Source organism: Microcaecilia unicolor, chromosome 11, assembly GCF_901765095.1.
Source record: "Microcaecilia unicolor chromosome 11, aMicUni1.1, whole genome shotgun sequence".
Lineage (NCBI taxonomy): Eukaryota > Metazoa > Chordata > Amphibia > Gymnophiona > Siphonopidae > Microcaecilia > Microcaecilia unicolor.
Window position 1 is genome coordinate 184,108,056 of NC_044041.1, and position 14,132 is coordinate 184,122,187.

A 14,132-nucleotide genomic window follows, 5' to 3' on the forward strand; every position below is an offset into this window, starting at 1 on the left:
GAAATTCTTGTTTTGTTTTCTAGGACATTTGCAGACAAATGAAGTACATTTTAGTCACCGGTGGTGTGATTTCGGGCATTGGAAAAGGGATCATTGCCAGTAGTGTTGGAACAATCCTGAAATCATGTGGACTGCGTGTCACTTCAATCAAAATTGACCCATACATTAACATTGATGCAGGCACCTTTTCTCCTTATGAACATGGTAAGCAGAAGTTGTTTTTGAGGGACTGCATGGGTGACAGGAAAAAAAGAAATGCCAAAAACTAAAGCTAGTTTAAATATTTTTCGGTAGTTCCCAAATATTTTTTCTTCCAATGCACACATCCTTTATAATTATTTCAGTGCTGGTCTTTTGAGTGTATTACCTTTCAGTTGTTTCAAAAGACTGGAGATGTGATTTTATTTCCATTTTTGTAGAGTCCTGACCTTAGTATATAAAGGAGGCTCTCGTATTGCCTTTCTTTTTTATATCATTTCCTAGCCTTTTATCTGGAGGATCAGTGCTATGGAAATAACTGCATTTTATTTATGTCTTTGTAAATATTGGAGAACAGTTTGTATGGTATAGGAAGGAGATTCATGTGATGCCTTGTTCATGTGAACCTGGGAACTGGGATGTAAGGAATCTCAACTTGTTTTTCACTTTGATCATCTTTGCATCTCTGTCTACAGTGGTAATTTGTTTTCCCTCTCTCATCAGTTTAGAAGCAGTTATGAAGTGTTGATATTTGAGACTTGCAGAAATCTTACTTCTAAGCTGGTTATTTGCTGGATTGTGAATACTGGTTGCAGTAATACGAACACAAATTGAGATAAAAATGGAAAGGCACAGAACTGATCAGGGTTTTTTTTTTGTTTTTGTTACATTTGTACCCCGCGCTTTCCCACTCATGGCAGGCTCAATGCGGCTTACATATTATATACAGCTACTTATTTGTACCTGGGGCAATGGAGGGTTAAGTGACTTGCCCAGAGTCACAAGGAGCTGCCTGTGCCTGAAGTGGGAATCGTACTCCGTTCCCCAGGACCAGAGTCCACCACCCTAACCACTAGGCCACTCCTCCACTTGTAAATTTTCTTCAGTTTATTGTGGTTGTATTTCAATCCAGTAAATTCTGTTCATGGGCAGATAACTGGTTTAGAGGTAAACTTCTGACCTTGATCTGCAGTGATGATCATTTTGCCATCTCTAGTTAAAATGCTGAAAAGAGTTACTTGGGAGGTTATTGCTTACCTTTTTGGTGTACTACAGTGCTCAAGTTCTTGACTTGTTCATAATGTTTGTGTATGTAACATGATAGGGGTAAATATTCAACCGGTGGCGATTGGTTTTTTTTTAATCCGTCACTGGTGTTATTCCCAGATATTCAGTGCCTAACAATGTCTGGGCGCTGGCCTTGAATATCTGAGTTTATGCGGTCGGCTATCTCATATGCGATTGGGAGAAAGCAGTGTTTCTGGGGTAACGGTTGGCAGGTATTGGAGCAATTAGAAGGCGCTGCTTATCCAACTGAACCAGCTTTATTAGACTTGTTACAGATGGACCGATAATAAAGAACGACAACTTTCTCCTTTATCTGTATTCTCCCATGGGGCGTTTGAGTTCTCTGCTTGTTTGTGGATTTGTTCGAACGTGCGATATTCGGCATTTAACTGGCTAAGGGGCCCTTTTACTATGCTACATAGGCACCTATGTGCGTCCAACGTGCGCCAATTTGTAACTTCCGCTGGCTACCATGTGGCCCGGGCAGTAATTTCATTTTGTATGCGTGCCCAGTACAAACCCTGGAAAATTTCTGGTGCATGGCGCTAACCGGGTGGTAATCGGCATTGTACATGAGCTGATGATTACCGCCCAGTTAATGTGTGAGACCTTACTGGTAAGTCAATAGGTGGCGGTAAGGCCTGGGGCGCAAAATGGACACGCGCCAATTTTCATTTTGCCACACATCCATTTTCGGCCCCAAAAAAGGCCTTTTTTGCAGGCGCGCTGAAAAATAAACTTGCACGCGTCCAATACACCAGCACAGGCTACTTTTCAGCGCATCTTAGTAAAAGGACCCCTTTGTGACATCACATAAAGATAGAACTGAGTTTTATTCTAATGAACTCTCCCACGTATGTATTTAAATCCAGATGAGGTGCAGTTCCTTATCCTGGCACAGGTAGAGCAAGAACAGTTGAAGAGTGGACATGTGAAGTTTTAGAAACAGGGGATGTGGCCATAACAGATGCACACATTTCGTTTCAAAAATATAACAAAGGTCTTCACGTTTTTGTTTAAAATTAATTTTCCTTAGCATCCCTCCGGACCGGACCAGGATTGGACTGTTGGGTTGTGCCCGCCTACCAGCAGGTGGAGACTGAGAAAAAACTCTGACTCTAGAGAGCCAATAGGAGCCCTGGCCATGTGACCTTAGCCCCAGTATTTTCTCAGTCTCTCAGCAGGTAGGAAGTGAGCCCATTAGTCTCTCTCTCTCTTTTTCTCTATAAGATATTACAGATATATTTATAATACTTCTTCTGTGCCTGGAATCGTAATTAGAGGCTTGACAGGGTTTCTTTTCTTTCTTTGACAGCCTCTGGGGTGTTAAACTCGGGTGTCTCGAGTCCACCCCCCTTCCTCCCCATCTCCCTGGCTTAGCAGGGAAGGGCCGTCCCTTTCTCTGGAAAGGTGTACCGTCTTTGGGAGAGGCAGCCACTTTTAATAGGCAGCTGTTTTTAAAGAATTAAATCAAGTAAAAGAAAATTTAAAAAATTAATTCAAATGAAAGGAATTTAAAGGAAGTAGTTTTTGCTTTCCCCAGTCTTATAACGAGCAGGTAGCTCTTCTGTCTTATTCTGTTTGGAGAGTCTTTATTTTCTTTTCTGGCGGAGCTATTTAAAAAAAAAAAAAAAAAAGTGAAAAGTCAGCGTCTGTGACTTTAATCGGTGGTTTTTTGTTACCTTCATTATTTTTCCTCTGCTATCCGGCGTTGTTAGCGGCGGTAGTTGTAAAAAAAAAAAAAAAAAGAGAGGCGCGAACTGTTAAGCGCGTGCTCGCTCTTGGACAGGTCTGTATAGCTTGGGAGCTGTATCGGCGGTTCCTGTCGGGCCAGAGGCTAAACCATGTTTTGTGCGGCATCGGAGGTTATCTGTTTTTCAGCGGCACGGATTTCCTGTTTCTTCGTCGGTGTGGTCAGTGGTTTTCTCCCCCGAACTTTATTCGTCTCATTTTGGCGCGCTTGGCCGCCATTGTTTTGCCTGCAGCTGCAATTTCCCTTGATGCGGCAGCGTTTTTCTGCTTTTACTGTGTTTGGCTGTTTGTGCAATGGAAAGGAGATATTGTTTCTCCGGTAGTTGGGGCGATTGGTAGTATATTTTCCCCGCAATTAATTTTTACATGTATTTTTCAAGCTATTAAAAAAAAAAAAAAAGAAATGTTACGATGCGAATGGCGCTCATTTTGTTTTTCCCTCTGTTTTTTCTCCGTCGGGGACTTTTTGGTTTTTTGGTTGCTAGCAATGTTGTGAATTAAAGTGCAGCTTAGTTGGCGATTTCTTTGTTCTTGGCAAGACTCCGATTCAAAGTGCAGCTCAGTCGGGAATTCTCTGTTTTAGACAATGGGGCGAATTAAATTATATCTCAGCTCCAAAATAACCATTTTCCTTAGCGTCCCTCCGGACCGGACCAGGATTGGACTGATGGGTTGTGCTCGCCTACCAGCAGGTGGAGACTGAGAAAAAACTCTGACTCTAGAGAGCCAATAGGAGCCCTGGCCATGTGACCTTAGCCTCAGTATTTTCTCAGTCTCCCAGCAGGTAGGAAGTGAGCCCATTAGTCTCTCTCCTTTTCTCTTTAGATATTACAGATATTTGTGATAATTCTTCTGTGCCTGGAATCTTATTTAGAGGCTTGACAGGGTTTCCTTTCTCTTCTTTCTTTGACAGCCTCGGGGGTGTTAAACTCGGGTGTCTCGAGTCCACCCCCCTTCCTCCCCATCTCCCTGGCTTAGCAGGGAAGGGCCGTCCCTTTCTCTGGAAAGGTGTACCGTCTTTGGGAGAGGCAGCCACTTTTAACAGGCAGCTGCTTTAAAAGAATTAAATCAAATAAAAGGAAATTCAAAGAAGCAGCCTTTCTTTCCCCAGACTTCAAACGAGCAGGCAGCTCCAGTGTTTTATTATGATTGAGGGGTTATAAAAAAAAAAAAAAAAAAAACAGAAGAAAATAATTCAGTATCTGTGACTTTAAACAGCGATTTTTCTCGTCAGATTTAATTTCCTCCATTTTCTTGCGTTTTGGCGGCGGCAGTTTAAACAAATGAAAAAAAAAAAAAAGAAATGTGCGAACCGCGTAAGCGCGGCCACCTGTTTTTTCCGATATGGCTTAAAAGTTCAAACAGCTGCTGTCGGTCAGCGTCGCGCAGTTCACGCAGCCGGAACGTGTAAATTTTGCTCTCCCTTCAAGGTTTCTTCGGGTCCGGTGCTGCCTCCAGTTTTTTCGGGGCCATTTTCACCGGCTGTTGTTTCTTCGCCGTTCCACTGGGCTCCGCTTGTTCGGAGGTGTCTGGCGCGCTGTCGACGATCGCCACAGGGCCAGTGGAGCGAACGGCGGCCATTTTGTTTCTCCCTCCATCTTATCAGTCGGGGATCTCTCTGCTGAAGGTAAGGCTGCAGTTCATAGAGCAGTTCGGCTCCAAGATGTGTACACTTTTGTATGTGCTGAACTGCGTATTCTAAAATGCTCTTCACATCAGCAGGCAATATTTGGTTGAAAGGGGGCTCCTTTCATATATGAATATATAACAAGCTTTTCTTCTTTTAAATTTCTATGTGTCACGGGGCTGTTAACACTAGTTTTTTCTGGTGCTCAGTCATTTTTCATTGCCTGGTGGAAAATCTACATCTTATCATAATATCATAATTCATTTCAAGCATTTTCCTCAATAGCTGTAGTATTATACAGTGTTTTAAGAACTTTAGAAACTTTCTCTATAGGCATAGAGTAAATTTCTGTCTTTCTCATTCCCTGGTGAATAGGACTACATTGTCTAAGAGTCAATTGATTGGTACTTTGCAATTCTGACCATAATATATTAGTTCCTTTCAAGCATTTTACTCCATGCCTATGATGTTATATAGTGTTTTAAGAACTTAACAGACACTCTCAATGGCTGTAGTGTTATACAGTGTTTTCTTTTTCCGACTTTAAGAAGCCTTCTCTAGAGGCATACAGTATATTGTTCAGATGCCATGGGGATATATCAGCTCTTTCATATTCTCTGAGGGACAGTCCTGTCTACCAAGCTCCCAATCACTCAGCTGCCTTAGCAGGCATGCTTTATTCATGTCTTCCCTTCTTTTCCAACTGCCTTGAAGCCTCTCATTTTTCATTTTAGCTTTCTTCTGGTTTTTACAGGACATATGGTCACTTAGAGAATAAAGTCATCCTTTCACTTAAAGATAGTGGACGGTCCTCAAACCATCTACTCGTGTTTGTCTCTACTCTATCAGTTCAGCATTGGCAGATTATAAACATCCTGGTTTGGTCCAGTATGCCTATACATACCATCTGCTATCTCTTCCTCTTCCTTAGAGACCTGATGTTATATCAAGCTTTCTTGAATTCAGATACAGTCTTGTCTACACTGCCTTCACCAAGTGGCTGTGGCACAACTTCACTTTTTTCGTTACAGGTATTTGCCAAGTTTGTCCTTTTTCATTTTCATTCTATGCGCCTTCAGTCCAGAGTGTTCTTTCAATTGGAAGGGGATTCACTCACTTCCTGTGTATTTATGCCATAGGTACATAAGTATGGTTATGCTGGGTAAGGCCTAAAGTCCATCAAGTCCAGCATTCATATCTAATGGGCATAGGTACATAAGTTTTGTCATTCTGGGGAAGCTCAAATGTCCACCTTTCTACAGCCAGAACAGCATTAAAGGAAGGAAAAAAAAAAAAAAAAAAAAAAAACCTCTCACGAGAGTATCGAACAGAAATCTCTGCTCCAAAAGCAAGGCTTTGCAGTAATTCTGCAAACTAACGCATACAATATTTGCCATGGCTGTTCACCACTAGGAACACTGGGGACCCTGGGCCTAGGTTCGGTGTTTTAACCTGAAACAAGCTCAACATTCATATCTATTGGGTGTGAGTCTGGTACTACTACTACTTAACATTTCTAGAGCGCTACTAGGGTTACGCAGCGCTGTACAAATTAACAAAGAAGGACGTTCCCTGCTCAAAGGAGCTTACAATCTACATCTCATTGAGGGAGGACGCATGACCGTGGTACGTGGATTAGTGGTATGTGGATTAGGGAGATCCAAGAAATTACAGGCCGGTGAATCAGACGTTCATACTGGGACAATTTTTTTCTGTCCGGAGCGTACTACCATAGCTGGTGGACTCCTATATTCAGAACTTTCTATATTCAGAACTTAACCAACTATGGAACGCCATAGAGATAGGGTTGGAGTTTGTAGCCCTATTTAACTGGTGTCCTTGGTCACCCTTCCTCTTCTCCTCAGGATCCAGAGAATGGCTAGTTTTTTGCTTATGCATTAACCGGTCATTTTCAGCAGTACTCTCTCTTCCGTTCTTTTATAGATCTAAGAGGATGTTCATTGCGCTCTTAGGGTCATTTCATTCTTACCTAGACGACTGCCTAATTGGAGAAAGTCTTATCAGCAGAGTTCTCAGGTCACGCACCGGGTGTTGCATTTCTTACAGTCTCTAGGTTGGGTGGTGATTGTAGCCAGGCCTCTCATTTGATCTCTCATTTGATCTCTCATCAGATATCTCTGATTTTCTCTTTGTTTAGTCAGGTTGGCGCACAGTCTTTTGTCTCCTCTGCAAACATCCCAGTTTATATTTTTCTTGGTGACCTTGGGCCTTCGGCCATTTCCTCGCTCTATTCTGCAGAATGCAATTTTACTTTCTAATGCCCAAGAAGGAATTTTCCTTCATCCTATTGCGAATCTCAGGGTCATCAATCGCACTATTTAAGTGTCATCTAGTTATCTCAAGAACCTTAGTTCTGTCATTGGGATGCTTCGTGCAGTACACTTTTTGGCAGAAGCTTGTTTGTATATTTTTTTTTTCTGGGGGACCTCAGCAATTCGTTTTACCTTCGGGTGAATTTTGTTTTCCCTACTGACAAACAAGGCGGAGAGAGCTATGTTGGTCCTTGCCATGGCAATGGGTTATGTCATCCGCCAAGGAGGAGTTAAGAGTATATACTCTTGAGTTTGTACTCATTTTTTCTTAGTTGTGTCACCCTGCATTTAGGTGAATGGACTCTCATTTTTTCAGCCTTACTTCCTCACTGCGACACTTCAGGGCTATCTCTTTTTGCCTTCAGGCTCACGAACATTTCTTGCTTCTTCCGTTCAGCAACAGTCTTGACGGAGACAGGGACAGATGCCAACGTCCAGCAGGGGTTTTTCAACCTTCTTTATGCGTTTCTTCCGTCATCTCACTAGGTGTTTACGCAGAACCAAGGCACCCTTCTACATCCGGACCCCCAGTCACTCAAACTTATGGCGTGGTTACTGGGTCCGCAACATCTTTGATATTTTCGCAGGAAGTACTTCAATTTTTAATTGCTTCCAGACAGAAATCTACATTAAAGTCCTATGAATCAAAGTGGTGACAGTTCACTCTGTGGTGCTCCTCTCGCCACTTCATTCCACAAACAGTATCCATTTTGCATGTTTTGGGATGTCTTCTGCATCTTGCGAAATCTTGTCTGTCTTACTCATCCATTAGAGTTCATTTGGCAGCTCTATCAGTGATGCATGATACTGTTGACAACCGCATGCTTATGCAGCATCCACTGTCAAAGCGGTTTCTTAAAGGAGTCCTGCATCTGTACCCCCCGTTTCGTCCACCAGCTAGGTGAACTAGGTGAACAGACTCTTAAAGTTCTGTTTTCTAGTAGCCATAACTTTTTCTATAAAGTTTTCCTCTTCAAGCAGTGTTTCCTAGTAACCATTGCAGCAAGTAGATCTATGTGTGGAATACTTCTACGGTTGGTAACTTCTTTTCGGTCTGCTGTAGTTTAAAGTTTTCACCTTTCCCAATCGTTTTTTTCTTATTGGTTTTGTCCTTCTAGCCAGTAGGCGTACAAGTTTTTCATTGTTTCTAACCCGCTATATCGCGAAGGATCAAGGAAATGAGAATGTCTATTTCTCTTCTCGCTGAGAGGGCAGTTCCACAGCGTATTACAACATATTCCACAACTTCAGAAGCGGGCTCTATTCTTACTATGGCGATTTTTGGTGCTCTCAGTGCACATTGGTAAGTTGGCAACTTAGTCCTACTTTCATTTTATTTTGCTCATTGGGACACACTACATGTTAGTTGTCGCCAGGTGGCCTATGCAGCATGAACATTTCTCTGCAGTTTTCATAGGGTCCCTCCCTTCAGATTACTGCTTTGGTACTTCCCATCAGTCCAATCCTGGTCCGGTCCGGAGGGACGCTAAGGAAGGAGAAATTAGATCTTACCTGCTAATTTGCTTTCCTTTAGTCCCTCCGGACCGGACCAGGCCCCTCCCATGTTCTCTCTACTCTTTAGCTTCTTTTATTAAGTAGGAAGTGTATTCAGTAGGAAGTGTATTCATTCCTTTACGATTCGTGGAACAATACTATATATATACAGAACTTTACGTGGTCTATATCACTTCTCTGGTGGTTGCTGGTGAGCTCAATTGCTGGAATCTATCTATAAAACCTTAAATACGCCATACCACTTCTCTGGTGAGAGTTGTGGCTGAGCTCAGTTGCTGGAATATCTATAAAACCTTAAATATGATTTACCACTTTTCTGGTGAGAGTTGCTGGTAAGCTCAGTTGATGGAATATATATAAAATCTTAAGTGGGCCATACCACTTCTCTGATGAGAGTTGCTGGTGAGCTATAAGACAAGTGAGCCATACCACTTCTCTGGTGAGAGTTGCTGGTGAGCTATATTACATGTGAGCCATATCGCTTCTCTGGTGAGAGTTGCTGGTGAGCTATAGTACAAGTGAGCCATACCACTTCTCTGGTGAGAGTTGCTGGTGAGCTGTAATACATATTGGGCCATACCACTTCTCTGGTGAGAGTTGCTGGTGAGCTCTGATACTTGGCATTGCCGAGTGCTTTGTGGCTGCTAGGATTCCATACGGCACAGAAGGTCTTTCTTTCTTTCCTGCTTTGTTATTCAAATACTGAGGCTAAGGTCACATGGCCAGGGCTCCTATTGGCTCTCTAGAGTCAGAGTTTTTTCTCAGTCTCCACCTGCTGGTAGGCGAGCACAACCCATCAGTCCAATCCTGGTCCGGTCCGGAGGGACTAAAGGAAAGCAAATTAGCAGGTAAGATCTAATTTCTCCTTCCTATTCCTTTCCCTTGTGTGTGATGTTTGGAGGAAAGGTCTTTGCTATTGTCTAGCGCAGTTTTTATGGAGGTCCAGTGTGTGTCACTCTGTGTCTTTCTCATTTCCTGGTGAATAGGACTACATTGTCTAATAGTCAATTGATTAGTACTTTACAAATCTGGCCATAATATCTTAGTTCCTTTCAAAGCATTTCCCTTCAGGGCTATGATGTTATACAGTGTTTTTAAGAACTTAACAAACATTTTCTATGGCATAGGCTATCTGGTTCAGATGTCATGTGGATAGAACTACATTGCCGGATAGTCTGTTGTTTGGTACTTTACAATGCTGGACATAAGATCTTAATTCCTTTTAGGAAATTTTCCTCCGTGGCTATGTTCTTATACAGTGTTTTAAGATCTTAACAAACGTTCTCTAGAGCGTAGGCTGTATGGTTCAGATGCCATGTGCAATGAAATACATTGTCTGATACTCAATTGTTGCGTACTTTGCAATTCTGGACATAAGGTCTTACTTCCTTTCAGCAATTTTCTTTCATGGCTATGCGTTCTCTTTGGCATAGCAGATGACAGCTGCATAGGCTACATGGTTCAGATGGTTCTCATATTCTAGGAGACTCAGTCCTGTCTACCGAGCACCCAGTTTTCTCAGATGCTTTAGAAGGCATGTTTTATTCACATCTTCTCTACTTTCCAACTGTCTTGGAGTTTCTCATGTGTTATCTTAGTTTTCTTCTAGGACTTACAAGATATATGTCCACTTAGGGAGTAAAGTTATCAGGTCAATTTGCATTTTCTCCCACTTAAGGATAGTGGGAGGTCCTCATGCCATCTACTTGTATTTTTGTTTCCTCTATCTATTCAGCCTGGGCACATGGTAAACATTCTGGTTTTGTCCAGTATGACCATCCATAACATCTGCTATCCCTTTCTCTTCCTTACAGATTTTAGGGTCTTGTTTCAAGCTTTCTTGATGTCAGGTACAGTCTTGTCTCCTGTGGCACAAATTCACCACCTTTTCCGTAATAGGTATTTTCCAAGTCTATTCCTTTTCATTTTCATTTTATTCTTCCTCTCTCCAGAGTTTTTTTTCTCTTGGAAGGAGATTCACTCATTTTCTGTGCATTTTTTGCCATAAGGGCATAAGTGTTGCCATAATGGGAAAGGCCAAGAGTCCCCATCCTGTTTTCAGATGGGGTCAATCCAGATTGCAAATACCACATTCATATCTTGTGAGTGTGCATCTGTTCATCTCTGTACATCTCAGTGAGGAAGGAGGCATGACATGATACGAGGTTTGGGGAGATCCGGTAAAATTAAAGGCCAGTGTGTCTCAGTCCACGCTCAACATATGGTGATCCTTTCACTTTCATTCTATATGTCCTCATTCCAGACCTTCCTTTCAATTGGAAGGGGATTCTTTCACTTCCTGTGCATTTTTGCTATTAGTATATGAGTATGGTCATACGGGGAAAGTCTAAGAGTCTATTAAGCCCAGCATCCTGTTCTCAGTTGTGGTCAATCCAGGTTGCAAGTACCACATTCATTTCTTATGGATGTGGGTCGGTACATCTTAGTACATCTCAGTATAGGAGGAGTAATGTCCGTGATACGAGGATGATAAGGTCCTCATTACCAGTTTTCTTGCCCTGCTCTTCGGTCTCGCGTTGGCTCCGCGCACTTTTTTCTTAAGTTATGGTCGTAGTAGCAGCGGCGCTCATGAAACTACGTCTCGTCGTTTCATCCTTTCCATAGATGTCTGGTTCATTACAGACAGTCTTATTGGCAGAGTTGTCAGGTCAAGCAACGGGTGGTGCATTTCGGGCACACCCTAGGTTATGGGGTGCATGTAGCCAGGTCTCTCATTTGAGATCTCTTTTGAGCTCTCGTGTGATCTCATTAGATTTCATAGCATGTTTCTATTTTTTCTCTCATTGTTTAGTCAAGTTGGCGCAGACTGTTTTTGTCTTCTCTACAAGCGTCCCACTTTCTGTTTTCTCTGGATGTTCTTTGGCCTTCGGCCATTACCTTGCTCTATTTTGCAGAGTAAAATTTTACTTTCTAGCTCCCAAGAAGGAATTTTTTCTTCATTCGCTTTGGAGTCTCTGTAGTCTTTTTTGGGCAGCTTTTCACTCTCTCAATTTCGTGACCATTGAAGAAAAAAAAAAAAAAAGAGTTCTCAGTGGATAGTACCTTAAGGGGAGGTCCCAGTTCTACAACTATTTCTTTTCGCTCTGACCTTCCATGTGCCTCGCTTACTCTCTTGCTAAAAAGACTTGTCAGTGGCAGAGATAGATGCCCTCTCGTATCCAGATATTTATCTCTGATGGAATCCCTCCGCTCAGTTGGCCTCTGTATTCTCACTAGTGGTCTGGTGGTTGAGATTGAGCATTCTTCCTGCAGGTATGCCGGGAGCATATACACACTGACCAGTTTTTTGATGGCTGCATCTGTGAAAATATATATGTATATTTATAGTTCTACTACATAAGTACATATGTAATTCCACACTGGGAAAAGCTCAAAGGTCCTATTGAGCCCACCTTTCTGTCCACGGCCAATCCAGACCATGAGCACCTGGCTAGATTCCTAAACGTACAAACATTCTATACATGTTGTTCCTGGAACTGTGTAGTGTTTTATAGACTTCTATATGTTTCTAACAGATGAAAGGTACTAACAAGTGTCTACTGTTGATTTATTCCCGTTTTCACTAATTGGGGTCTACAACAAGAGTCTCAGGTGATTGGCTTGCAGAGGCAACAGCTACAGATGATTCTTTCTCTCTCAGTTGAATTGCGCTCTGAGATATGTTTTTTTTTTCATGTTGGGTAACTGCAGCGGCTGTCAGTTTATTTGGACCTTCAGTCTAGTTTGCAGCAAGGATTTAGGTACCTTCTTCTTCTGCATAGTATTTAACTGCATTCTTGTTTTTACCTATTTAGCTTCTAGTGATCAGGTACTTTCTCACTGACAGGCTTTACATACTTCCAATCTGTTGCTAGGTCAGCAATAGTCTACAATATCTGGAGTATTGTACTTCAGGATTTCGGTTTCCACTTTCTCAGCTGAGGTAGATTCATTGCAGTTTTTTGTTGCCAGGCGGCTCTGCTTCTACCTTTGTCATCCTTCTTTCAGTCGTTTTTTCTCGAGTCTCTCTGTCCTTTGCGCTGCACTGATGCGGTAGGGGACAATGTTCAGCGTCGCTTGGACTTTTCAGCTTCAGCTTTTTTGCTTTGTAGTCATTCTATTTAGTTTATTGGCGGTTCTTGGATCGTCAAGCTTTGGCTTCGTATTCATCCTAGTTTGGGTGTCTTCAGGGACTCTACCACATTCTCAATGTCTGTCCCTCCCGTAAGATTACTGCTTTGGTACTTCCCAACAGTCCAATCCTGGTCCGGTCCGGAGGGATGCTAAGGAAGGAGAAATTAGATCTTACCTGCTAATTTGCTTTCCTTTAGTCCCTCCGGACCGGACCAGGCCCCTCCCATGTTCTGTCAACTCTTTAGATTCTTTTATTAAGTTTGGAAGTGTATTCGTTCCTTTACCACACGTGGAATGTTTAAAAAAAAAAAAAAAAGACTTTGCGTGGTCCATACCACTTCTCTGGTGGTTGCTGGTGAGCTCGGTTGCTGGAATATATATAAAACCTTAATGGGTCATACCACTTCTCTGGTGAGAGTTGCTGGTGAGTTCAGTTGCTGGAATATATATAAAGCCTTAAATATGTCATACCACTTCTCTGCCGAGAGCTGCTGGTGAGCTCAGTTGATGGAATATATATGAAACCTTAAGTGAGTCATACCACTTCTCTGGTGAGAGTTGCTGGTGAGCTCTAATATGAATGGGCCATGCCACTTCTCTGGTGAGAGTTGCTGGTGAGCTCTAATATGAATGGGCCATGCCACTTCTCTGGTGAGAGTTGCTGGCGAGCTCTAATACAAATGGGCCATGCCACTTCTCTGGTGAGAGTTGCTGGCGAGCTCTAATACAAATGGGCCATACCACTTCTCTGGTGAGAGTTGCTGGTGAGCTCTAGTACTCGGTTTTGCCGAGGAATTTGTGGCTGCTAGGATTCCATACGGCACAGAAGTTCTTTCTTTCTTTCTTTCCTGCTTTGTTATTCAAATACTGAGGCTAAGGTCAAATGGCCAGGGCTCCTATTGGCTCTCTAGAGTCAGAGTTTTTTCTCAGTCTCCACCTGCTGGTAGGCGGGCACAACCCAACAGTCCAATCCTGGTCCGGTCCGGAGGGACTAAAGGAAAGCAAATTAGCAGGTAAGATCTAATTTCTCCTTAAATACTATCACAAGAGAGTAAGTATTTCTAAATAGGATTATCAACTATGAAGTAGCTTAACTTATACTTTTTTTTTCTTTCTCTTTCCCCCTGTGTGTTCTCGTTTTTTTTTGTTTCACTGCCTGCTTTCCTCCTTTACTTTTGCTTATGGATTTTTTTCTTTAGGGGAGGTGTTTGTGTTGGATGATGGCGGAGAAGTAGACCTGGATTTGGGCAACTATGAGCGTTTCTTGGACATTCGTCTAACGAAAGACAATAACCTGACCACTGGGAAAATCTACCAGTATGTCATTAACAAGGAGAGGAAGGGAGACTACCTTGGTAAAACAGTCCAAGGTAAGTACGCTGTGATGGTATACTGTGATAGAGATTAACTTTTTGCATTAATGTATATTGTCAGGATAGCTGAAGTCCATGGATGTTACTGTTTGTAAGAACTAGATTTGGCCACTGATCTTTGGGCCTGATTCA

General features: G+C 42.4%; 1 protein-coding gene across 5 annotated transcripts in view; it reads left to right on the forward strand.

The window, feature by feature from the left end:
- The window catches only part of CTPS1 (CTP synthase 1), an 83,459-nt gene that overhangs the window by 6,668 nt on the left and 62,659 nt on the right, over positions 1-14,132 (forward strand). For all 5 annotated transcript variants that reach the window (XM_030217929.1, XM_030217928.1, XM_030217930.1 and 2 more), the window contains exons 2-3: positions 24-204; positions 13,827-13,997. In XM_030217929.1, coding sequence (XP_030073789.1) covers positions 39-204; positions 13,827-13,997 — 337 coding nt within the window. In that variant the 5' untranslated portion in view covers positions 24-38. The remainder of the gene's footprint in view (positions 1-23; positions 205-13,826; positions 13,998-14,132) is intronic.